General features: G+C 48.2%; 1 protein-coding gene across 6 annotated transcripts in view; it reads left to right on the top strand.

The window, feature by feature from the left end:
• USH1C (USH1 protein network component harmonin) overlaps positions 1 to 24,398 on the top strand; it is a 420,974-nt gene that overhangs the window by 12,126 nt on the left and 384,450 nt on the right. For all 6 annotated transcript variants that reach the window (XM_030201080.1, XM_030201079.1, XM_030201078.1 and 3 more), the window contains exons 2-3: positions 5,325 to 5,392; positions 17,500 to 17,643. In XM_030201080.1, coding sequence (XP_030056940.1) covers positions 5,325 to 5,392; positions 17,500 to 17,643 — 212 coding nt within the window. The remainder of the gene's footprint in view (positions 1 to 5,324; positions 5,393 to 17,499; positions 17,644 to 24,398) is intronic.

Genomic DNA, 24,398 nt, shown 5'->3' with positions numbered 1-24,398 from the left:
AGCAGTGGCCTACATAAATAGACAAGGCGGCACTCGGTGCAGAGCTCTAGCCGCGCAGGACGAACAAATTTGCCACTGGGCCGAGCTGCATCTACAGTTTCTGTTGGCAGCTCACATTGCAGGTCAGAGCAACGTGCAAGCCGATTATCTAAGCAGGCATCAGATCGATTCAGCGGAGTGGGAACTTGCAGACGAAGTGTTCCTGCAGATATGTGCCAAGTGGGGCAAGCCCGTGATGGATCTAATAGCGACAAGCTCCAATGCCAAAGTCCCGTGCTTCTTCAGCAGACGGAGAGATCCTCGCGCGGTGGGGTGGATGCCTTGGCTCAACCCTGGCCTCCGGGCCTACTGTATGTGTTCCCTCCGTGGCCCTTGATAGGGCGAGTGCTCCTTCGGATTCGGCTGCATCCAGAAGAAGTGGTTTTCGTCGCCCCGGATTGGCCCAGGAGGCCTTGGTATGCGGACCTCCGACAGATGCTCGTAGAGGATCCCCTTCAGTTACCTCTGGTTCCCAACCTGTTGTCACAGGGTCTGGTGACCATGGAGGACGCCGGCCGATTTGGTCTTATGGCCTGGAGATTGAGAGGGCGCAATTGAGAGGCAGAGGCTATTCCAATAAAGTAATTACCACTCTCCTGCAAGCCCGCAAGCGTTCCACTTCCGTGGCTTATGCCAGGATTTGGCGCCAGTTTGAAGTCTGGTGTGCTTCCAGAGAGATCACACCCCTGCGGGCTCCTGTCTCGTCGATTCTGGACCTTTTGCAGGATGGTGTACAAAAAGGCTTGGCCTATAATTCCCTGCGGGTGCAAGTGGCAGCATTGGCCTCTTTGCATGGCAAGGTTGAAGGCGTGTCTTTAGCTGCTCATCCGGATGTGGCACAGTTTCTTAGAGGGGTGCTTCGGCTCCGTCCTCCCGTGCGTGCTCCTTGTCCAGCTTGGAACCTGGGGCTAGTGCTGAAGGCCCTTCAGGGTGCTCCCTTTGAACCGCTTCGGCGTGCTTCAGAGAAAGATTTGACACTGAAGGCCATCTTGTTAGTGGCCATTACTTCGGCGAGACGGGTGTCAGAGCTCCAGGCGCTGTCCTGTAGAGACCCTTTTCTGCAGTTTTCAGAGTCCGGGGTCACGGTTCGGACCGCGCCTTCCTTCTTGCCTAAGGTGGTTTCAGCGTTTCACCTAAACCAATCTATTTTCTTGCCCTCCTTTGTCGAGGAGGAGTTTCCAGATTCATTTGGGCAGTTGCACCTGTTGGACGTGCGCAGGACTCTGCTGCAGTATCTGCGAGTTACTAACTCTTTCAGGACCTCTGATCATCTGTTTGTTTTGCTATCAGGTCCTCGCAGAGGGTCTCCAGTGTCTAAAGCCACTATTGCCCGCTGGCTTAAAGAATCTATCTTTTCAGCTTATTTGCTTGCCGGCCGGCCTCCGCCTGATGCCTTTAAGGCACATTCCACTAGAGGAATTTCCTATTCTTGGGCTGAAACTGGAGCACTCTCTCTTCAAGAGATATGCAGTGCAGCAACATGGGCTTCTAAGCTCTCTTTTGCCTGACATTACAGGCTGGATGTGGCTGCTAGGAGGGATGCGCATTTTGGAGCAGAAGTGCTAGCGCGTGGTGTGACCTGTTCCCACCCTATATAGGGATTGCTTTGTTACATCCCATACGTAATGGCTTCATCTGCTTGATGACAAGGAAGGGAAAATTAGGTTCTTACCTTGGTAATTTTCTTTCCTTTAGTCATAGCAGATGAAGCCATGAGCCCTCCCTGTATGATTGTCTGTATGCTGTGAATCTGTTTCAGGTTCTGTTCTTGTTTCCTGAAGTTCCTTCCTTGGGAGAAAGTTGGAAAACAGTCTTCAGGATTCATGTTCACTTATAGGAGGATGAGTCCATTCCCTCCAGTTTATGTTTTGGAGGATGAGTTTATTCCCTCCAGGAGGTTGCGTGTATCCCCTCCAGTTATACAATAAGGAGGACGAGTTTATTCCCTCCAGGAGGATATGTTCATTCCCTCCTTTTGAGTTCATGCCCTTGTTAAGGGGCCATCGTTCGCTGTGAGGAAAGTTCATGTTATTCCCATTGCGGTTTGCCATACTGCTTTGGAAGCTTCAAATACTGAAGAGGCAGTGGAGCTGGCTGGCCATGAGGCACTGTGAAAAGTTGAGTGCTCGCTAGCTCCCCCTGCTGGTTGATGGACACAACCCATACGTAATGGCTTCATCTGCTATGACTAAAGGAAAGAAAATTACCAAGGTAAGAACCTAATTTTCCCGTTCGGGAGATGGGCGTCCGTTTCCCATGGGCAGCCAAATCGGTATAATCGAAAGCCGATTTTGGTCGTCTTCAACTGCACTCCGTCACGGGAATGAATAAAGTTGACGGGGGGGGGGGGGGTGTTGGAGGCGTGGTGAAGGCGGGACTGGGGCGTGGTTATCGGCTGAGATGGGTGCGCTTGGCCGATAACAGAAAAAAGAAAGGTGTTTTAACGAGAATTTAGGACACTTTTTTTAGACCCTTTTTTCTCACGAACAGGTCCCAAAAAAGTGCCCTACATGACCAGATGACCACCGGAGGGAATCGGGAATCACCTCCCCTGACTCCCCCAGTGGTCACTAACTCCCTCCCACCAAAAAAACCCACTTGCAAAAACCTTATTTCCCAGCTTCTATGCCACCCTCAAATTCCGTACCCACCTCCATGACAACAGAATATGTTCGGTCCTCTCACAGCCATTCCCTGGGTCAGATGTGGCTTTCGGGTGCACTGCAGGGTCACATCAACATTGCATTGTGTAGGGTATTGGGCTCCGTGATTTCACTAGCTTGTGTTACACTTTCATGATGTTGGTAGTTGGTAGGCTCTTCTCCCATGGTGCTTTTCCCTACGCTTACTGGGTCAGAGTGTGCCCTGTTTTGTTTCCGGTAGTCCACGAGGTAGTGGCCATTTTTGTAAGTCCGTTGTAGATCCCTTTCGTGTGTTAGCCACGTTACAGAACTTAGTTCTTACCTTGAATGTTGCTGAAAGAGGGCATTGTACACCATTCTGCCAGCTCTGAGCTACTGCTAATCTTAGTACCAGGGAGACTCATTGCCAGTGGGGCACAACCTCTGATCTGCAGTTAACTGTGAGTAAACGCGGTTATTGAAATAAAGGACGTTTTCAGCGAGATTAGTCTTACGGTGTGAACTGCTGTGCCAAGGTTATACAGCAGCAACAAGTCCTGTCCCTGGAGCAGTTTTAGTGGGTAATGCAGTGCACTTCAGGCAGGCGGACCCAGGCCCATCCTTCCCTACCTGTACCACTTGTGGTGGTAAATGGGAGCCCTCTAACCCCCCCCCCCCCAATACCAACTGTACCCACATGTAGGTGCCTCCCTTCACCCATAAGTGCTAGGGTAATGGTGTTGAGTTGTGGGGAGTGGGTTTTGGGGGGGAGTTGGGGGTCTCAGCACCCAAGGTAAAGGAGCTATGCACCTGGGAGGTAATTTAATGTTTTTTCCTATTTTTTAGAAGTGCCCCCTAGGGTGCCCGGTTGGTGTCCTGGCATGTGAGGGGGACCAGTGCACTTTGAATCCTGGCCCCTCCCACGACTCAAAGCCTTGGATTTGGTCGTTTTTGAGCTGGGACGCTTCGGTTTCGATTAGCGCTGAAAAACAAAAACGCCCAGCTCAAACAACCGTCCACATCTCAAAAACGCCCACATACAACGCATTTGCCTGCCACAAACCGTATTTGCAAAACTAAAGATAAACGTCCATCTTTTTCGAAAATACAATTCGGCACACCCCTTCACGGACCCGTTCTCGGAGATGGACGTTCTTACACAGGCGTTTGCGTTCGATTATGCCCCTCTAGGTGTTCAAATCTATTTGATACAATTCCATGTCACTTTGTCCTTTGTGTATACGGTTTCTAGATAAAATTTTGTTTCATGATAAGCTTGATAAAAATTCTTAAGTATCACTCTCAGAATGTGTTTAAGCTATTAGGAAATTAATTGGTCCACATTCCAGTATGATTAAGTTTGTTTTTACAAGTTTGATAGAAAATATGTGGTTCCATCCCTTTTATAGGGAGCTTTTAGTTTTAAAATTAGACTAACAGGATAAAAGAATTAATTGACACTAAGCGCTTTCCTAAAAACAAATTAAGTTAGGTATATTTCTGCATATAGCAAGAAGCCCTGACACTTATATGTTAAAACAAAGTGTTAATACCAACAGAACTAGGAACCAGAAAAGTTCATGCTGCATTTCAGCTATTTTGTATTTATTGTTGCCTCTTTGGGGTAGATGCATCAAGCAAACGTAAAAAAATCAAAATCGTTAAAGGCCCTAACGATTTTTAAAAAACGAAGAATGCACCAAAAAAAAAAGTCACACATGCTCAGATCGGTATAGAAACGTACAATGTATCAAAGAATCACAATACACATCGTTAATCGGCCCCCAAATCATGCGCAGAGCAGCCAAGCGTTATGTTAGCTGCTCTGCGCATGCCACAAACAGTCAAAACACAGTCAAATCACAAGCACATGGCTCCCAAATCAAAACAAAAATTAAAAAAAAGGGTCGGGAGGGGGCAAGGGCGCTCATCAGGAGCGTCCTGTACGGACGGCCTTGCCCCCCCCCCCCCCCGCTGCTCCCCACTTTCCGCCGCTCCCCCCACCCCGAAAAAGCAAAATTCAAGCAGCCCCTGCCCCCCTCCCTTCCTCACTACTCTCTCACCTCAGCTCCGCCTCCCGACATCCTCCGTTCTGTGCCCCGCCCCCTTTTGGGGTTGTCGCCGCCATTCCCCTCCTCCATCGGGCCCCCCTCCCTCTTACCGGGCCCGTGCAGCGCCTCTCTCCTCTGTCCGAAGGCGCTGCACGGGCAAGAAGAAAGCTGATGCCTGCCTTCGCCCAGCTTCGATGGTGCGTCTTTCTCCTGCTGGGCCCGCCCCTGTCTGACAGTTGCTTTGGACAGTTTCAGCTTCAGGTTTTACTGCTCCAGTTCCACATCGCCACTCACTGCTGATCCAGCTGACCTAGCCCTCTGAGTTATTCTGTCCTGGGAGTGCAGGGATGTGCTACATTAATGAATGGCCAAAGAGATTCCTGAAAATATTTATTCAGCAATATAACCATTATCAGGTAAGATAAAACTATGCAAAATATTTGAGGATCATGAGCAAAAAATGTAACATTTTTTAATGTGAAATGAAGCGTTAAAAGGGTTTCCTTAGAATTAATAATTGCACATGCATGAGCAGAATTGCTTCTGTGTAAAGAATTAGCTGAGAAAGATGAAAGGAACTACCTCTGATCAATTAAATAATTTGTATTTTTAGGTTGACTTGCTAATTGATAATGAGGCTGAAAAAGATTACCTGTATGATGTGCTACGTATGTATCATCAGTAAGTGGAGTTTTTTTCTCATTACAGTAATTGGGGTTTGTAGAGGTGAAAAAGCTATTGCATTTAAGATTTTAAAACAAATCCTAATTTCCTTCTCGAAAGTTTAAAGAACTGTAGCTAAAGTGAAAATAATTTCAAAGACATATGAAGTAACTTTTTTGATTAATTCCATACATACACATCCCTACATATTTTAATTTAAGGTGTTTTGATGAGTTTTTCAAAATGTATTGTAAATAAATATGAAGTTCACATAGAACTGCCAGTGTCAACTTTCTGGGATACATCAATATACCTTAATCCTGCAGTGGGAAATATTTTTTCCTTGTCATCAAGCAGATGCAGCCATTACAGATGGGTTGTGTCCATCAACCAGCAGAGGGAGATAGAGAGCACACTTTTTTCAGTGCCTCATACCAGCTTGCTCCACTGCCTCCAGTGTTGCCAGGTGGGCGGTTTTACCGCCCAATTGGGCGGTTTTCCGCGACCCGCCGCGGGAAATTTTTGCCCGCGGCGGGTTGCGGTTTTTTGGGCTGTTTTTGGCCTTCAGGGCGGTTTTTTTCGGCCGCGGAGGGGCGGGGTTAGTGACGTTTTTGGGTGGGGTTAATGACGTTTTGGGCGGGGTTAGTGACGTGGGAGGCGGGGCTGATGACGTGGGAGGCGGGGCCGATGACGGGGAGGCGGGGCCGATGACGTGGGAGGCGGGGGCGATGACGGGGAGGCGGGGCCGGTGACGTGGGAGGCGGGGCCGGTGACGGCGGGGGCGGGGTTGATGACGGCGGGGGCAGGGGTGATGATGCGGGGGTGGGGGTGTCAGGGGCGGGGTTTGTGTTTGGGCGGGTTTTGGGCTGTTTTTTGGGCTCCATCGGGCTGGAAAAAAATTTTCCACCTGGCAACCCTGACTGCCTCTCCTTCAGTAATCTCTATCTCCCCTAGCAGAGTGGTTGTAGCATCTTCGAGCTCCATCAAAAATCTGCCTGGAGGTGGCTCCTGGCTTGCCAGTTGTTAGCCGGGGTGTTGGAGGCTATAGCAGCTTCACTTTAAAGGTACATAGGTTCGCCCTTTCCCTGCCTTACCCATACCTCCGTGGATGTGGACACATTGCTTAGCTTTCCCTGTCTTTCCCCACCAACAGTGGATGCAGGCACATAGGTTCGCCCTTTCCCTGCCTTCCCACTCATCTGAGCCTCCGGAGTTCTATTTACCTCTGCTTTCCTCACAGCTGTTATGATTGGGGTCTGGACCCCTCTCAAACTTACCTCTTTCCTGGGGGTCAGCTTCTTAGCTGGCTTCTGTTTCTTTTCTCTGTCCTTTCTGAGCTTGCTCTGTCTCTCTGTGCGGGCAGCTTCCAGCAGCATGGGGTTAATTGTTTTACTTTACTACAGCTGTGTGTTGCCTGAGTTGCTCTACCTCTCTTTGGGTGTACTGGCTTCAAGTGTTTCACGGTTTTGCATTGGTGTGGGTCTCTGGGTCAGTGTGCTTTTGCCTAGGTCTAGGGAGTGTGACATCATCAGGGAGGGCCTTGATAAGGAAGTGGTCTTGTTTCCTTCAGGGCCTTTGCAACAGTGGTGTTTGCTGTAGGTAGGGTGGTGCAGTGTGCACTTCTGACGTTGTGTCTAGTTTCCCTGCTTGCTTTTGCTAAGGGCCAGGTTAGTGTTAGTGCAGTGTGCACTGGTGACTGTGTGTTTAGCTTTCCTGCTTTTCCCTTTTGGTTCCATTCTGTTCCCTCTTGGTTTTGGTAGCATTGCTGTGTGTAGGGCTTTGGAAGCTCTGTTGTTGATAGAAGTACTTCAGGGTTTGGTGTTGTTAGGAACACTGCAGAGTTTGCTGTTAGAAGTACTTCTGGTGTTTGTGCTATTAGGAGCATTGCAGTCTTTGCTGTTGGTGTTTGGTGCTTTAGAAGCACTTTGGCTTATGTGTTAGCTTCCCTCCTTGTGGCTCCCCTGTCTTCCCTTTTAGTGCTAGGAGCTCTTCTGGTTGCTTGCCAGAGTAGTGCTTAGGAAGCACCTTGTTAGTTGTATCTAGCTTGCTAGAGCAGTGCTTAGGTAGCTGGTTTAGTTTTGTGTTTAGCTTATTAGTGTAAAGCTCTGCTTGTAGCTTGGTGCTTAGTAGCACCTGTGTTAGCTTTGTATTTAGTACCCTGCTCTGTTAGTTTAGGGCTTAGGAAGTCCCTTTCTTGAGCAGGGATTAGGAGCTCCTGTTTAGTATAGGGCTTAGGAAGTCCTTTTGTCAGTTTACTGTTAGGAACACTCCTGCTGGTTTAGGGCTTGGGAGCACGTAGATCAGTTTAGGTTTAGGAGCACTTCTGTTTCCATTCCTGGTCCCTATGTCATCCGGTATCCAGTAAGTCCTGCCGGCTACTCGAACCCATGAGCTCAACTCTTGGGGGGCTTAGTAGCTAAGTGCAGGTGAAGCTGTGTGGACCAGTCCAGTGTGCTCCAGTCCCGTGTTCCAGTCCTGTGTCCTCCAGTCCGGGGGATCAGTCCAGTGTGCTCCAGTCCGGTGTGTGTTCCAGTCGGGTGTGCTCCAGTCCAGTGTGTTCCGGTCCGGTGTGTGTTCCAGTCCTGTGTACTCCAGTCCGGGGGATTCCAGTCCATGTGTTCCGGTTCGCTGGGCGGTGCCTGCAGTCCCTGCCGGTGTCGTTGTGCTTGCCCAGCGTTGGTTGGTGGGTTTTGCCTGCTGCTGTCGCTCCTCGTCAGCAGCCCAAGGGCTCACGTTTGCTCCAGAGCCCAGCCCCGCGGGCTCTGAACCTGAGAACCTGACAACAGCGTTAAAAAAAAAAAAAAAAAGGAACAGAGGTTTTTCTTTGCCTTTTTCTGTGGGACCGGAGCTGTGATACTCGGTCCAGTGAGGTAAGAATGTTTTCTGACTCCTCTGGGGTGGGCCCGCGAGTGGGGCGATTTTGGTTCAAACCGCCATTTTGAATTTTACCGCCGTTTTCGGTGATGGCTGCAGAGAATGTAAAGCGCTGTTCCAAGTGTGGCAAGCGCAGATCAGCAGCAGGGCTCTGTAAATTGTGCTGTACAGACGTTAGAGCTGGCCCGAGCATGGCGAGCGACGATTCTTCATGCTCTGAGCTGGCAGCGGACGCCATTTTGAATTTACCATATGGCGCGACCTCCGCTGAGACAGAGTCCTGAGCCCGGGGGGACTCCTCGGAGTGAGGCTGATATGGGAGCTACTAGCCTCGGCAGAGATCCGGGTGCCCAGGGTGAGTTTTTCTCCCCTGATTTTGTCTTATTAATGCATAAAGCATACATGCTTAAATGAGCTCTCCCACAAAGCCCTGCAGGGGCCTCTTCTAATGACCCCCCCCCCCCCCCCCCCCCCCGGTGGATTCTAGCCCGGGTATGCCCTCTGAGGCGTTATTCCCTGATAATTGGCAGAATATGAAGCGCAGAAGGGCTCATTCCCCTTAAGAGAGTGCTGCACCTCCATTCCCCCCCCCCCCCCCCCCCCCCCCCCCCGTGGTCGGGCTGTGAGGATTCGGAGGACTCTGGCAGGCCTTCATGGTCTGAGGAGCCAGAGTCTGGTGCAGAAGTGACTCAGGATCCAGACGATCCCTCCGCGGTGAGGATTTTCCACCGTGATGAGCTGCCAGCGCTTATTTCTCCCCCTATTGAGGACCCTGACAGTGGCTCAGCCTCCTCTGTAAAACCCCAAGTCTTCACCCGCGGCGACCGCCGTTCACCAAGGGTTGAGCCCCCAGCTGCAGGCGGCCAACGGGACTTCCGGAACCGCGGGGTTGACGGGCTGACCCAGCACTGGAACCGGGGGCAGGTGGAAAGACAGAGAAGTCCAGGAACAAGCAGCAGGTCAAGATAGGCGGCTAACAGCGTATCCAAAAACAGGTAGCAAGTCAGGGCAGGCAGTAATCAGGGTAAACCAGAGACAGTCCAAAGGTCAAACCAGGAAAACAAGGGAACGCTCAGAGAACAGGAGCACAAGAAGACTGGCCTCGGGGAAACAGAACCTGAAGCAATGTTCTGTTGCAGCCTTGCTCCTTAAATACCGTCAGCATTCAGCCGCCCAGCCCCAGCCGACATGGCCGGCCAATCGGATCCTGGCTACCGAAGAGATCCCTCTGGTTCCATCCGGCCTCTCAGACGGAGCTACAGCACTGGCATCCCAATCTGGTCCCATAGAGGCGGAGCTTTGGGCACCCGTGCCCGAAAATGAAGAAGACACCGGCCATCGTGTCTCAGTGCCATCTTCCCTGCTAGTGCAAGCGTGGACTCCATAGCCGGCGACTGAGAGCCTGGAAGCCGCGATCGCCGGCCTACAGGCTCGGCCGCAGACAAGGCGGCCATCGCCGGAACGGGTCCTGGGTTTTGGCTGCGGTTCTGAAATGGCCGGCCATCGCCGCAAGGGATACCGGCTCGGCCCCGCCTGTACTCGGGATAGTCGGCCATCCGGGGAATCGTCGGGTAAGTCCTCCCTGGCTGCAGAACCCTCCTCCCGGCCCTTGCTTCCTGCAGAGGAACAGCCTGAGGGAGCAAGGGATGTGACATTGTTATGCTGCTAGAGCCTGCCTGGCTTGGTTGCAACAGGCAGTGGAACAGCCCGGTGATGGAGCGGAGCCCTTTTCAGATGTGGCTCCGCGGATGGAGTCGGCCTTGTCCTTTCTTGCTGACGCCCTTTATGATATTGTCAGAGCTTCGGCTAAACACATGGCAGTAGCAGTGGCGGCTCGCCGTCTTCTTTGGCTACGGCATTGGGCGGCGGACATGGCCTCTAAGCAAAGGTTGGTGAAGTTGCCCTTTCAAGGCCTTCTCCTGTTGGTGAGGAGTTGGAGAAAATTGTGAAGGGCCTGGGTGAGGCTAAACCCCAGCGCTTGCCCGAAAATAGGCCTCGGCCTTCCTCTAAGGGTGCGGCGGTCCACTCCTGTTACAGACCTCGCTTCTGTGAAGCTCGAAGGTACCGCCCGGGGCGTTCTGCTGGGTTCACTTCTCGTGCCCGTTTTCAGCAGAGGAACTCCTTTCGCTCGGACAAACGTTTCGCAGCCACTGGCTCAAGGCCTGGAGTTCAGGGGTGACCCTCTCAATGATGGTGCGCCGGCCCTCTCCTCGAGTCCTGTCATCAGAGGACATCTTTCCCTCTTTGCCGAGGAGTGGGCCAACATTTCCTCAGATCGGTGGGTTTTGGACCTGATCAGAGACGGTTACAGAATAGAATTCGAAGCCCCTGTAAGAGACGTGTTTGTGGAGTCCCGATGCGGTTCTGCCGCCAAACGGGCGGCGGTAGAGGAGACTTTGCAAGGTCTGATTCAGATAGGGGCCGTGTCCCCGGTACCACCCGCCGAACACGGCTGCGGCCGCTACTCCATCTACTTTGTGGTGCTGCGAAAAGGAGGGTCTTTTCGCCCTATTCTGGACTTAAAAGAATTAAACAAGTCCCTGTGAGTGCGGCATTTTCACATGGAAACCCTGCACTCCGTCATTGCGGCGGTACAGCCAGGAGAGTTTCTCACGTCTCTGGACCTGAAAGAAGCTTACTTGCACATTCCAATTTGGCCCCCGCACCAGATGTTTCCGAGGTTTGCGGTGATGGGAAAGCATTTCCAGTTTTGGGCCTTGCCTTTTGGCCTCGCCAGAGCTCCCTGCACCTTTTCGAAGGTTATGGTGGTAGTAGCTGCCTTTCTAAGGCGAGAGGGTATTCGGGTTCACCCGTACCTGGACGACTGGCTCATTCGAGCAAAATCTGCTGCAGAGAGTCAGCATGTCACAGCCAGAGTGGTCTCAGTACTTCAATCTCTGGGCTGGGTCGTCAATTTGGCCAAAAGTCACCTGACCCCCTCGCAGTCTCTAGAATATTTGGGGGCCAGGTTCGACACAGCCTCGGGGTATGTGTACCTACCCGAACAAAGGCGGTGCAAGCTTCAGAATCAGGTCCGTCTGCTCCTGAGGATGCCCCGCCCGCGAGCTTGGGACATTGTCCAGTTGCTTGGATCGATGACGGCCACCATGGAACTGGTGCCCTGGGCGAGAGCGCACCTGAGACCTCTACAGTAGGCTCTACTCCAAAGATGGTCTCCAGTATCTCAGAATTATCAATGCAGACTCTCTTGGCTCCCTGCGGCCCGACTCAGCATGGAGTGGTGGCTCTCAGACAGCATGCTGCGGCGAGGAATGCCGCTGGCGCTCCACGATTGGTGCCTAGTGGTGACAGATGCCAGCCTGAAAGGCTGGGGCGCACATTGCAAGGGGAAGCATGCCCAGGGTCTATGGACTCCCGAGGAGTCGGAGTGGTCCATCAACCGCCTAGAGTTGAAAGCGGTGTTTCAGGCGCTTCTGGCCTTTCAAGTGACCCTGGAAGGATTGGCTGTCAGAGTGATGTCGGACAACACGACAGCAGTGGCCTACATAAATAGACAAGGCGGCACTCAGTGCAGAGCTCTAGCCGCGCAGGCTGAACAAATTTGCCACTGGGCCGAGCTGCATCTACAGTTTCTATCGGCAGCTCACATTGCAGGTCAGAGCAACGTGCAAGCCGATTATCTAAGCAGGCATCAGATCGATCCAGCGGAGTGGGAACTTGTAGACGAAGTATTCCTGCAGATATGTGCCAAGTGGGGCAAGCCCGTGATAGATCTAATGGCGACAAGCTCCAATGCCAAAGTCCCATGCTTCTTCAGCAGACGGAGAGATCCTCTGGGCCTACTGTATGTGTTCCCTCCGTGGCCCTTGATAGGGCGAGTGCTCTTGCGGATTCGGCTGCATCCAGGAGAAGTGGTTCTCGTCGTCCCGGGTTGGCCCAGGAGGCCTTGGTATGCGGACCTACTACTCCTACTACTATTTAGCATTTCTATAGCGCTACAAGGCATACGCAGCGCTGCACAAACATAGAAGAAAGACAGTCCCTGCTCAAAGAGCTTACAATCTAATAGACAAAAAATAAATAAAGTAAGCAAATCAAATCAAATCAATTAATGTGAACGGCAAGGAAGAGAGGAGGGTAGGTGGAGGCGAGTGGTTACAAGTGGTTACGAGTCAAAAGCAATGTTAAAGAGGTGGGCTTTCAGTCTAGATTTAAAGGTGGCCAAGGATGGGGCAAGACGTAGGGGCTCAGGAAGTTTATTCCAGGCGTAGGGTGCAGCGAGACAGAAGGCGCGAAGTCTGGAGTTGGCAGTAGTGGAGAAGGGAACAAATAAGAAGGATTTATCCATGGAGCGGAGTGCACGGGAAGGGGTGTAGGGAAGGACGAGTGTGGAGAGATACTGGGGAGTAGCAGAGTGCTCGTAGAGGATCCCCTTCAGTTACCTCTGGTTCCCAACCTGTTGTCACAGGGTCCGGTGACCATGGAGGACGCCGGCCAATTTGGTCTTATGGCCTGGCGATTGAGAGGGCGCAATTGAGAGGCAGAGGCTATTCCAATAAAGTAATTACCACTCTCCTGCAACCTCGAAGCGTTCCACTTCCGTGGCTTATGCCAGGATTTGGCGCCAGTTTGAAGTCTGGTGTGCTTCTAAAGAGATCACACCCCTGCGGGCTCCTGTCTCGCCGATTCTGGACTTTTTGCAGGATGGTGTACAAAAAGGCTTGGCCATAGGCGTAGTTTGACTGTTTCATTTGGGGGGGGGGGGCAAAGGAAGGGGCGGGGCATATTAGCATATTCATTTGCATATATGTATATGCAAATTATGCTAATATGGAGGAAGGAAGGGAGCAAGAGCTGGCTTTTTTGGGAATAACCAGTGTTCGTTTGCCAATGGATAGCCACTGAATCGGAGAGGCAGCGGGTTTGGCGACAGGCAGTGGTGTGCTGGTAAATGTTTAACAGGCTCTCCCCCGGTCACCCTCTGCGCCCCCCCCCCCCAAATTGCATAGCTGGCTATAGCTGGGGAGAGAGCCTGGGGGGGGGGTATAAATAAGTAAATATAAACTTTTAATGTTGAGCACCTGATTCTCAAAGTGAACATATTCCAAACACTATAATGAAAATAAAATGATTTTTTTCTACCTTTGTTGTCTGGTGACTGTTTTTCTGATCATGCTGGTCCAGTATCTGATTCTGCTGCTATCTGTCCTCTTAACTCCGTTTCCTGGCCTTCCTTTCCATTTATTTCTTTCCTCCTTTCTTCTTCATTTCTGGTCCTCAGCTTCTGCCTATTTTCTTCACCCATGTGCGGTTTTTCTCCTCTCTTCCTTTTCCCTCATCTCATCTCCTTCCTCACTCTTTCCTCCCCTCCATCCATGTCCAGTATTTCTTTTCTCTCCCCTGCCCTCCATCCACCCAGTCCAACAGTGACCCTCCTCTCCCCTGTCCCCATGCCCAGTGGCCCTCCTTTCCCTTGCCCTCCATCCACCCAGTCCAGCAGTGGCCATCCTTTCCCCTGCCCTCCATCCGCCCAGTGGCCCTCCCCTCCTTTCCCCTGCCCTCCATCCACCCAGTCCAGCAGTGACCCTCCTCTCCCCTGCCCTCCCTTCATTCCGCCCTCTCCCTGTTCCTTCTCCTCCCCCCCCCCCCCCCGCAGCGAGCCAGTTCTCCTCCCTCCCTCCGGATCTGTCCCTCACCAACATGATCTTCGAATTCTTCGCCTGCCCGCTAGCGCTGACTCTCCCCTGCCGGTTCACGCTTCAAAATGGCCGCCGAGACTTCAGCAGAAGTCTCGAGAGGCCGCCTCTGAAAGTCTCGGCGGCCATTTTTAAAGCGCGAACCAGCAGGGGAGAGAGCGCTAGCGCCTAGCGGGCAGGCAAAGGATTCGACGATCAGGTCGGTGAGGGACGGATACGGAGGGAGGGAAGAGAGCCGGCTCACAGGGGGGCCAGGGGGGGAGGAGAAGGAACGGGGAGAGGGCGGGGCGAAGGGAGAGCTGCCTGTTGCCGGCCCTGCGTTTGGGGGGCATTGCCCCCCCTCGCCCCCCCCCCCCAGTCTACGCCCATGGGCTTGGCCTATAATTCCCTACGGGTGCAAGTGGCAGCGTTGGCCTCCCTGCGTGGCAAGGTTGAAGGCGTGTCTTTAGCTGCTCATCCAGATGTGGCACGGTTTCTTAGAGGGGTGCTTCGGCTCCGTCCTCCCGTGCACGCACCTTGTCCAGCGTGGAACCTGGGGCTAGTGCTTAAAGCCCTTCAGGGTGCTCCCTTTGAACTGCTTCGGCGTGCTTCAGAGAAAGATTTGACACTGAAGGCCGTCTTTTTAGTGGCCATTACTTCGGCGAGACGGGTGTCAGAGCTCCAGGTGCTGTCCTGTAGAGACCCTTTTCTGCAGTTTTCGGAGTCCTGGGTCACGGTTCGGACCGTGCCTTCCTTCTTGCCTAAGGTGGTTTCAGCGTTTCACCTAAACCAACCTATTTTCTTGCCCTCCTTGTCAAGGAGGAGTTTCCAGAATCTTTTGGGCAATTGAACCTGTTGGACGTGCGCAGGACTCTGCTGCAGTATCTGCGAGTTACTAACTCTTTCAGGACCTCTGATCATCTGTTTGTTTTGCTATCAGGGCCTCGCAGAGGGTCTCCAGCGTCTAAAGCCACTATTGCCCGCTGGCTTAAAGAATCTATCTTTTCAGCTTATTTGCTTGCCGGCCTCCGCCTGATGCCTTTAAGGCACATTCCACTAGAGGAATTTCCTCTTCTTGGGTTATCAATAGAAATCAAACAAAATAAAACATGGAAAAGAAAATAAGATGATACCTTTTTTATTGGACATAACTTAATACATTTCTTGATTAGCTTTCGAAGGTTGCCCTTCTTCCTCAGATCGGAAATAAGCAAATGTGCTAGCTGACAGTGTTTGATTTCTATTGATAACCTTAAGAGTGGACTAACACGGCTACCGCACTCTCTCTTCAAGAGATTTGTAGTGCAGCAACATGGGCTTCTAAGCTCTCTTTTGCCCGACATTACAGGCTGGATGTGGCTGCCAGGAGGGACGCACAATTTGGAGCGCAAGTGCTGGCGCGTGCTGTGGCTTGTTCCCGCCCTATCTAGGGATTGCTTTGATACATCCCATCTGTAATGGCTTCATCTGCTTGATGACAAGGAAGGGAAAATTAGGTTCTTACCGTGATAATTTTCTTTCCTTTAGTCATAGCAGATGCAGCCATGATCCCTCCCTGTCTGATTGCTATCTGCTGTAAATCTATTTCAGGTTCTGTTCATGTTTCCTGGAGATTCCGTCCTTGGGAGAAAGTCGGAAAACAGCTTCAGGATTCTTGTTCAATTAAAGGAGGATGACTTAATTCCCTCCAGTTTCATGTTTTGGAGGATGAGTTTATGCCCTCCGGGAGGATGTTTCATTCCCTCCATTCTGAGTTAATGCCCTTTGTTGTAGGGCTATCGTTCGCTGTGAGGAAAGCTCATGTTATTCCCATTGCGGTTTGCCATACTGCTTTGGAAGCTTCAATTACTGAAGGAGAGGCAGTGGAGGAAGCTGGTATGAGGCACTGAAAAAAGTGTGCTCTCTATCTCCCTCTGCTGGTTGATGGACACAACCCATCTGTAATGGCTGCATCTGCTATGACTAAAGGAAAGAAAATTATCACGGTAAGAACCTAATTTTCCCATATTAAGCAAATATTGCTCAAATTGATGCTCGTAGTACCCTGTACTGCGATGCTGGAGATCCAGGTTCAAGTCTAGGCTATCATGCTACAGTGATTCTTGATACCCAGACTCAGGGTGCACACCTGCTCATTTCAAAAGGGAGCTGCAGTCTGTGACTCCTAGCCGAGAGCTGTCACTGTAGTGAATGAGCTAGATTGAAGATGATTTTAAAAAGTGAGGAAAAACTGAGTAGCTGATGGTGCCAAGTCCATCTGAGCTATAAAATCAAAGAAGCAAGAGGAAACTGCTGGGGTGGGGGTGGACCTGCAAAAGATCATGCCAGTTTCCTTAAATTCCTCATAACCAAATGTGTGCTCTTAACGTTTTGCATGCCGTTTTCTTTCTGTGGACCGATCCCACATTACTTAGAAGATCTCTTCTGGCAGATATTGCTTCTGATTTTGTTTTAATAGCATCTCATTAGAGTGAAATGTAGAAGCACCAAAGTTTCCATGTAGCCATTGTGGTGAACTATATAGCACGTGTGATCGAGTTACACTATGTGCAGTCTTAATTGTTTCCCCATTCATAAAGCCCCTCCACCCCACCCCACCCCTTCTTGCTTGCTGTCTGTCTGTAAAACCATTATGAATTGCTGCTGGTTAATTTATGGCTTGTGCTTAACCACAGAAATGAAAATGCATATAAAAACTCTTTTGCCAATAAACTGATATTTTGTTGCAGTTTGGTTCTTTTTAAAAAAATGTTATTATTTAGATTACTGTTGCTACTGTGAGGCTGCAACATCTATGTAGTCAGCAGTGTTTTTCTGCTATTTTAATATATATTATCGCCTACAGGTATGGCTGCTTTGTTATTATAATGTCATTGCTCAATTGAAGAGTATACATTACTTTTTAGCCTATGTTCTAACGTGTGGAAGTATGTTATCTTGTGTGTATGTGTCTCTGTCCACCTGTGTGTCCTCTCAATACATTTTCCCCCTGATATTCAGCTGGCAGCGAGCAGTGCTTTTGCTGTTAAACCCGGATATTCAATGCAGGGTGTTTTCGGCAACCGGCATTGAATATCCAGGTTGTTTTAACCACCAAAAAGTTAACCAGCTGTGCCGATAATCAGCACCAACTGGTTAACTTTTTAATGGTTAAAGATAGCACAGCTATTTGTGGCCCTATGTGACCAGTAAACCTATCCAGTTAGCCACTGAATTTCTGTTTGTTTGTTTTTGTTGTGGTTATTTTTTTTTTTTTCAAAGAAGATATGATAAATTTCCAAGAAGATATTTTAGTAGTTATAGACAGGAGGCTATTCTTGCATAGTTTCCCAAAATGTTGATACCTCTTAGCAGCTTACATCAGGTAATGTCCTAAACCTTAATACCATCATAATTTTAAAGCTAAAATTCTTTGCAGTTTGAAATACGTTTTAGATAGATTAGACAAGCAAAAGACTCTCAAAGATGTTGGAACATCAGCTTTTGGATCCAAACATGGCTTCCATCTCCAGAGAGAAAAGGCATTAAAGTCTTAACTCATTATAGTAATTGAAAACTAATCTGCAGAGTATTTTTTTTTTTACTTAATGTCATTTGCTTAAAATCTCTTAAAAGGTCTATGAACCTTCCAGTGTTTGTGGGGGACCTGAAGCTAGTTATCAATGAACCAGCTCATTTACCCTTGTTTGATGCCATCCGCCCTCTAATACCATTGAAACATCAGGTGGAATATGACCAGATAACCCCAAAGAGATCGAGGTAAAAGTGAAATTCAGTAATAAATTGTACTTAATGCTATGCACATATTTGTTCCTAGTTCTTTCCTTGTTTACTCTCTCATAGCCTGTTTAATGCAAAGCCAGGGTGGTATAAAATGATACTACATCCTAGTATTACTGAATATTTTCAGTCTTGTCATTATACTGAAAAATTATTTACAAATAATTAATTTTGCTCAAAGAACCACTCTTAGAGAGCAAAATTAATTATAGGGTCGATACTGAGCTGACACATAGGCATATTTTCAAAGCACTTTGGGAGGCTAAGTTCCATAGGTTTCTATGGAACTTTGGGAGGCTAAGTGCTTTGAAAATGAGCCCGACAGTGACCTTGTAAATTTAAGTGGTGGTGCTTAAATTAATACACTGTAGACCCAATGGGGCCCTTTTACTAAGCCGTGTAGGCGCCAAACGTGCCCAAAGTGCATCAATTTTGAGTTACCACCTGACTACCATGCGACCCTTGCAGTAATTTCATTTTTGACACGCATCAGCTACACGAGCTATAAAATGAATTTTATTTTCTGGCGCACAGCAGAAACCGGGCAGTAATTGTCATTCTACATGAGTAGATTACTGTCTGGTTACCATGTGAGACCTTACTGCTAAGTCAATGGCCTGCAGTAAAGTCTCACCCCCAAAATGGATGCACGTCAATTTTTATTTTGCCACATGTCCACTTTCAGCAAAAACTTTTAAAAAAGGCCTTTTTTACAGGCGCTCTGAAAAATGGATCTACACATGCCTACACTAGCGCAGCCCATTTTTCGCGCACCTTAGTAAAAGTGATCCCAGAATGTTTGGGTCCAAGATATTTGACCATATTATAAGCGAGTTACTACTACTACTACTACTACTACTACTATTCACGTTATGTAGAGTCTACAGTGTAATTTGTAACAAAAGAAAAATGGGGTCCCAGGTTATACTGATCTGCATTATACCCTGGTGAATAGCATGCATTAAATTGTGTGCACAGCCAATTTACACATGCTACTCAATTAAGTAATGAGCCAATCATTGTGGGTATCTGGAAAACCTGATTGGCTTGGTGTGTCCTGAGGACTGAGTTGAGAACCCCTGTTTTAGCTGTTTGGAGAAAGGACAGTTTTCAAATAACCAATTTATGTTTGTAGCTCTCTCTCGAAACATGGAAATAACTTTGAATATTGTTCTCCCCATGTTGAGCTTTTGGAACTCAGTATCAAAAACGTGAGAGAGATACCTGTGGCTCTAAAAAAACAAAATTGAACACAATGTTGAAGAGTCCAGTACTACTACAAAGACATATATCACTTCTTTTTCTTAAAACGAGGAAAAGACCTCAATACACTTACTTGAATTTTAGCGTCTTCACTGGGGTTGTAGTGTTCATCATTGGTCTAAAAATCTCGTGATATTTTTCTTTTCTTCAAATTGATTTTCATTTATTCTTAATCAATTTAAAAAATATATTCTTCTTCCTCTTTATTTTTCACAGAAGACAACATTCCATTTTAACACATTCAGTAATGACTGTATGTTAAACTTATTTAATAATGACAAAAAGTCAAGCACTTAGCTAACACCTGACGGTGGCCAGACCCATTTCACTCTAACAGCTTCTTCAGGGGCTGTGCATCAACGTGTGTAATTTTCAAAGGTTGGTATAATTCATTTCAGTTATTACATTGCATCCTGTACGCTGCATTCAGCAACATGTCGGGAGAAGAATATCTAGCTTATTTTCGAAAGGGAAGGATGCCCATCTTCCGACACAAATCGGGAGATTGGCGTCCTTCTCCCGACGTTGCCCAAATCGGCATAATCGAAAGCCGATTTTTTTTGCACCCTCAACTGCTTTCCGTCATGGGGACGACCAAAGTTCACGGGGACTTGTCGTCAGTGTACCGAAGGCGTGATGGGAGCGTGGTTAAGAGATGGGCGTCATCGGCCGGATAATGGAAAAAAGAAGGGCGTCCCTCACAAGCATTTGGTCGACTTTACTTTGTTCCCTTTTTTCACGACCAAACCTTGAAAAAGTGCCCGAACTAACCAGATGACCACCGGAGGGAATCGGGGATGATCTCCCCTTACTCCCCCAGTGGTCACCAACCCCCTCCCACCCTAAAAAAAAATTTAAAAACATATTTTTCCAGCCTCTATGCCAGCCTCAAATGTCATACCCTGCTCCATCACAGCAGTATGTAAGTCCCTGGAGCAGTTTTTAGTGGGTACTGCAGTGCACTTCAGGCAGGTGGACCCAGGCCCATCCCCCCCCATCTGTTACACGTGTGGAGGTAAATGTGAGCCCTCCATAACCCACCCGAAACCCACATGTAGGTGCCCCCCTTCATCCCTAAGGGCAATGGTAGTGGTGTACAGTTGTGGAGAGTGGGTTTTAGGGGGGGGGTTGGGGGGGCTCAGCACCCAAGGTAAGGGAGCTATGCACCTGGGAGCAATTTGTGGAGTCCACTGCAGTGCCCCTTAGGGTGTCCAGTTGGTGTCCTGGCATGTGAGGGGGACCAGTGCACTATGAATGCTGGCTCCTCCCACGACCAAAGGGCTTGGATTTGGTTGTTTTTGAGATGGGCGTCCTCTGTTTCCATTATGGCCGAAATCCGGGGATGACCATATCTAAGGTCGGCCTAAATGTTGAGACTTGGGTGTCCCCGAACATATTATCGAAACAAAAGATGGACGTCCATCTTGTTTTGATAATATGGGTTTCCCCACCCCTTCACCAGAATGTCCTTAGAGATGGACGCCCTTAGAGATGGTCATCCCCGTTCGACTATGCCCCTCCACATTTTTAAAATTAAGGATTAAGAATTAATCAATGAAAATCAATTTGAATAAAATAAGAAAAATATCACAAGGGTTTTGGACCAATGATGAACACTACAACCCTAGTGGAAGACGCTAAAATTCAAATAAGCGGGTGTATTGAGGTCTTTTCCTCGTTTTAAGAAAAAGAAGTGATATATGTCTTTGTAGTAGTACTGAGCTTTTGGAACTGTCATATTATTGGATGCCAAAGCTTAGAGACATTAGTAGGGAATTTCACTGCTTGAGTGCCAAAAAGTGTTGGTATTGTGGCTATTGTGTCCTCTTGTATCACAAAAGCATTTGAACTCATGTTTTTACCCCTAAATAAAAGGAATAGCATACAGTATGCTATTCACTGAAAATTGTCCTTGGTGATTTACACAGGTAAAAATCATTTTACACATGTTAAACAGCTGTCTGAAAATTCTTCCTCTGTGCAGCTAAAAGGCCATGTATTCTTCCATAACCTCTATACTTTTAGCCACACAGAGGCTGGGTGTTTACTTTGGGGCGGGGGAGTTTGCAAGTCATCTGTTTGGTGTTTGCTGAGTCTCAAGAGAATTTTCCTATTATCCAGAATTTTAGAAACTTGGAATTCCTACTGTGTAGTCTTGAAATCAGAAGATTTCTTCTGTGCATTAGGATTTCATTCTCTAATTGTAGACTATATTTTCTCTGCAAAGAATGCTACATATTGCAAGATTTCTAATGCTAATCCTTCCTGAAAGCAGTGATCAATATTTAATGCTGAAATGTATTTTTATGGTTTCAGTCTTAATGTTTACAGGAACTTGGTAAGATTTTACTAGCAACCTAGTAGTGGAAAACATTTTTATTGATGACAAAATAGGTGTAGTACAAGTACCATAAGAACAGGTAATTCAAGAACAAACAACTATATACCCTCAGATCCAATCTAATACACAAATTGGTCCCAGCCATATAGTCGTCCCCTCCCTGGCTCCCCTCCTCCCCCCCCCACCTAACAGTAAAGGACAAGGGGTATGTGACATAGAAAAAGTGGTATCATCTCAAGGAAGAAATCCTCCCAACAGCATGGTACCAGGTATGGCATTTGTTGGAGAGCTTGGGCTCTTATAGCCCCCCACTATTGTGTGATACCTCTGAGCAATCAATGTAGTCCATCAACACCCCCAACCCCCCTACCAATACCTACGCGCTCCTCATCCTATACCCACCCTCCCCACACAGACGCACACACACAGAAACCTTCGTCAAACTTCCTAGAAAACTACATTAGGAGACTTTGAACTCTAGGAGACCGCGCCAAATGAACTAAAAAAAATTTCTGCGTTTCAGAGTTAGACACGCAGCCCTTGCTTCCATAAGTACCAAGTTATGAAATGCATTCCCCCAGGACCAGAAACTGGGAGCAGTACTCTTGAGTCCAGGATTGAAGGATACATTTTTTTCCCCACTACCCCTGCTTTATAAATGAAAATACATTCTTTCTGCATGAGTGAACCACAGTGTCCCACTTGACCAAGTACGAAGCTTGCAGGCGAGGCGGTAATAAGTTTATGCAACATCTGCTCCCAATATCTAATCAAATGAGAACAATACTGTTGGATAGCAGGACAGTACCACAAGGCATGGGCCAGAGTAGTATTGGGGCATTCACATTTGGCACAAAGTTTAGCATCTAGACACCCTTCATAGTACGCTTGTTGTGGGGAAAAATATGATCTAGTAAGAATCCGAAACTGACATTCTCTATAAGTTGCATTATATATGTACTGCGGGATCATCTGCAACAGTCGCAGGATATCCCCCTCTCTAATAGACCATCCAATGTCCATTAAGGTTAAAGCCTTACGAAGATTAGCAACAGAGACACAGGAATGACTCACTGGTCTAAAAAACTTTTCCAACAACTAGAACACCCCTCAGGAGCATATCGGCAGAAGGGGTTTAATATAATGGGCGACCTGTAGATATGCAAACGAATTTAGTGGATGTGGATGTAAGATCCATAGCAAGTAGTCAAAAGGTTTCAATGTGCCATCCTCCTGCAACAGATCAGCCACGTAAAAATATCCCTTGAAATGCCCATTGTGAAATATCCCTGTAGTTTGGGCCGGGGCAAAATCTAAATTACCCACAAGTGGCAGAAAATCCATGCACTGTGGATCTTGATGCAAATACCACAATAAGAAGTTCCAAGCATACTGCATAGAATGCAGAAGGACATGCGTTCTCAAGCTCGGAGGCAAGCTCTGCAGCGGGGCATGCAAAAGATAGTGAGGGTGAAACAGCAGAAATAATTCCCTCTCCAGAGACCAACAAGTATAATGGTCCGTGCCAAGGACCCAATCCGCTAGGTGCCGTAATGGTGTTGTATTTTAAATAAATGTGCTCTAGACATCATGATTTTGATTGCTGAAACAGCTAAGAATAAAAGTATGTCTCTTAAAGAGAAATGTGATGAAAATCTTAACTGACTTAAAAAAGATGATCATAATTTTGAAATAGTCAATTTAAGATGTGGAACATAGAATCCAAAAATGTAAATCTGAGTTGAAAGATGTAAAAAGGAAGAAATTTATAAGGGATGAGGGAGATTACAAGAGAGGGTCTATATATTTCTTCTTATTATGATATATTTACCACCTTTTTGAAGGAATTCATTCAAGGCGGTGTTCTCAAAAGCGAGACCATACTATGCACCCAAAAAGAATCATACCTCTGATTCTTATCCTAGACATGCGCCTTCACAAATTAGAGAACAACCTCCCATCGAACCTGGTAGGAAATGTATAAGAAGTGAGTCCGGAAACTATTATCGATTCACATCTTAACAGTCCTATTGCATCACCAGATTACATCGAACCACCCGAGAGGGCTATAACGCGTCCACACAGAGCGTAGTCCCTTTTCAATCTTCTTTTTTAGAGAAAATCTGGCAAAAAGACACTTGCAAGATATCTCTGCACTTCCAGAATGCAATATATGGACAAGCACAACAGACACATAGAGGGTCGTGGAGAGGGAGAGGCAGGGGACGCCATTACATACCAGCCAACAGGATACCGCCGGGACAATTGGAGGTAAACATTCCAGTTTTTAATCTATCAGATGTGCCTCTTGATACAATGGAAACATCAGTACTGCAGAAGGGACTTTTTGTGCCTGCAGCCAAGTATAATGCCTTTCAAACACATGTTGACTTGTTTAAATTCTTGAGGAAGTTACAAATTATCCACAACTTCTCCCAGCATCCTCCAAGTGTTGATGTTTCAGTTGTTAAAAAGCCTTCAACCTGGAGTCTATCGGGCCCAGTGGACCCACTGATCCAAGCATTCAACACCTGTGTAGAACAAGATCTCCTGAAAATAGAAAAGAAAAAAAGACCTCATTTTTACAACCTATCCAGGAAAGAAAAAGAGCTTTGCAGAATTTGGCCAAAAACACGGAAATAGTAATCAAACCTACAGATAAGGGGGTGGTATAGTTGTTCTCAATTGCTCCAAGTATATTTCAGAGATAGACAACTAAGCGATCCCAGATTGTTCCAGTTCGCCTGACCCAGCTTCCCCCGCTTGTTCCAGTCCATCGGCTCCAGCGTGTTCCAGCCCGCTTGTTCCAATCCATCGGCTCCAGCGTGTTCCAGCCCGCCTGATCCAGCCAGCGTGTTCCAGTTCTCCTGAGCCCAGCTTGTTCCAGCCCGCCTGATCCTTCCAGTCTATCGGCTCCAGTGTGTTCCAGTCCGCCTGATTCAGCTTCTTCCGGCTTGCCCCAGTCCACCGGATCCAGCGTGTCCAGCTAGTTCCAGCCGCCGATCCAGCCTTCCCCCTGCTGTCCATCGGCTCCAGTGTGTTCCAGCCTGCCTGACCCAGCCTCTCCTTGCTTAATCCAATTCCTCTGCTCCAGCGTGTTCCAGCTCGTTCCAGTCTTCCTGATCCCAGC

Source organism: Microcaecilia unicolor, chromosome 4, assembly GCF_901765095.1.
Source record: "Microcaecilia unicolor chromosome 4, aMicUni1.1, whole genome shotgun sequence".
Taxonomy (NCBI): Eukaryota; Metazoa; Chordata; class Amphibia; order Gymnophiona; family Siphonopidae; genus Microcaecilia; species Microcaecilia unicolor.
Note: the sequence above shows the minus strand (reverse complement) of the source record. Positions and strands in the feature narration are given on the sequence as shown.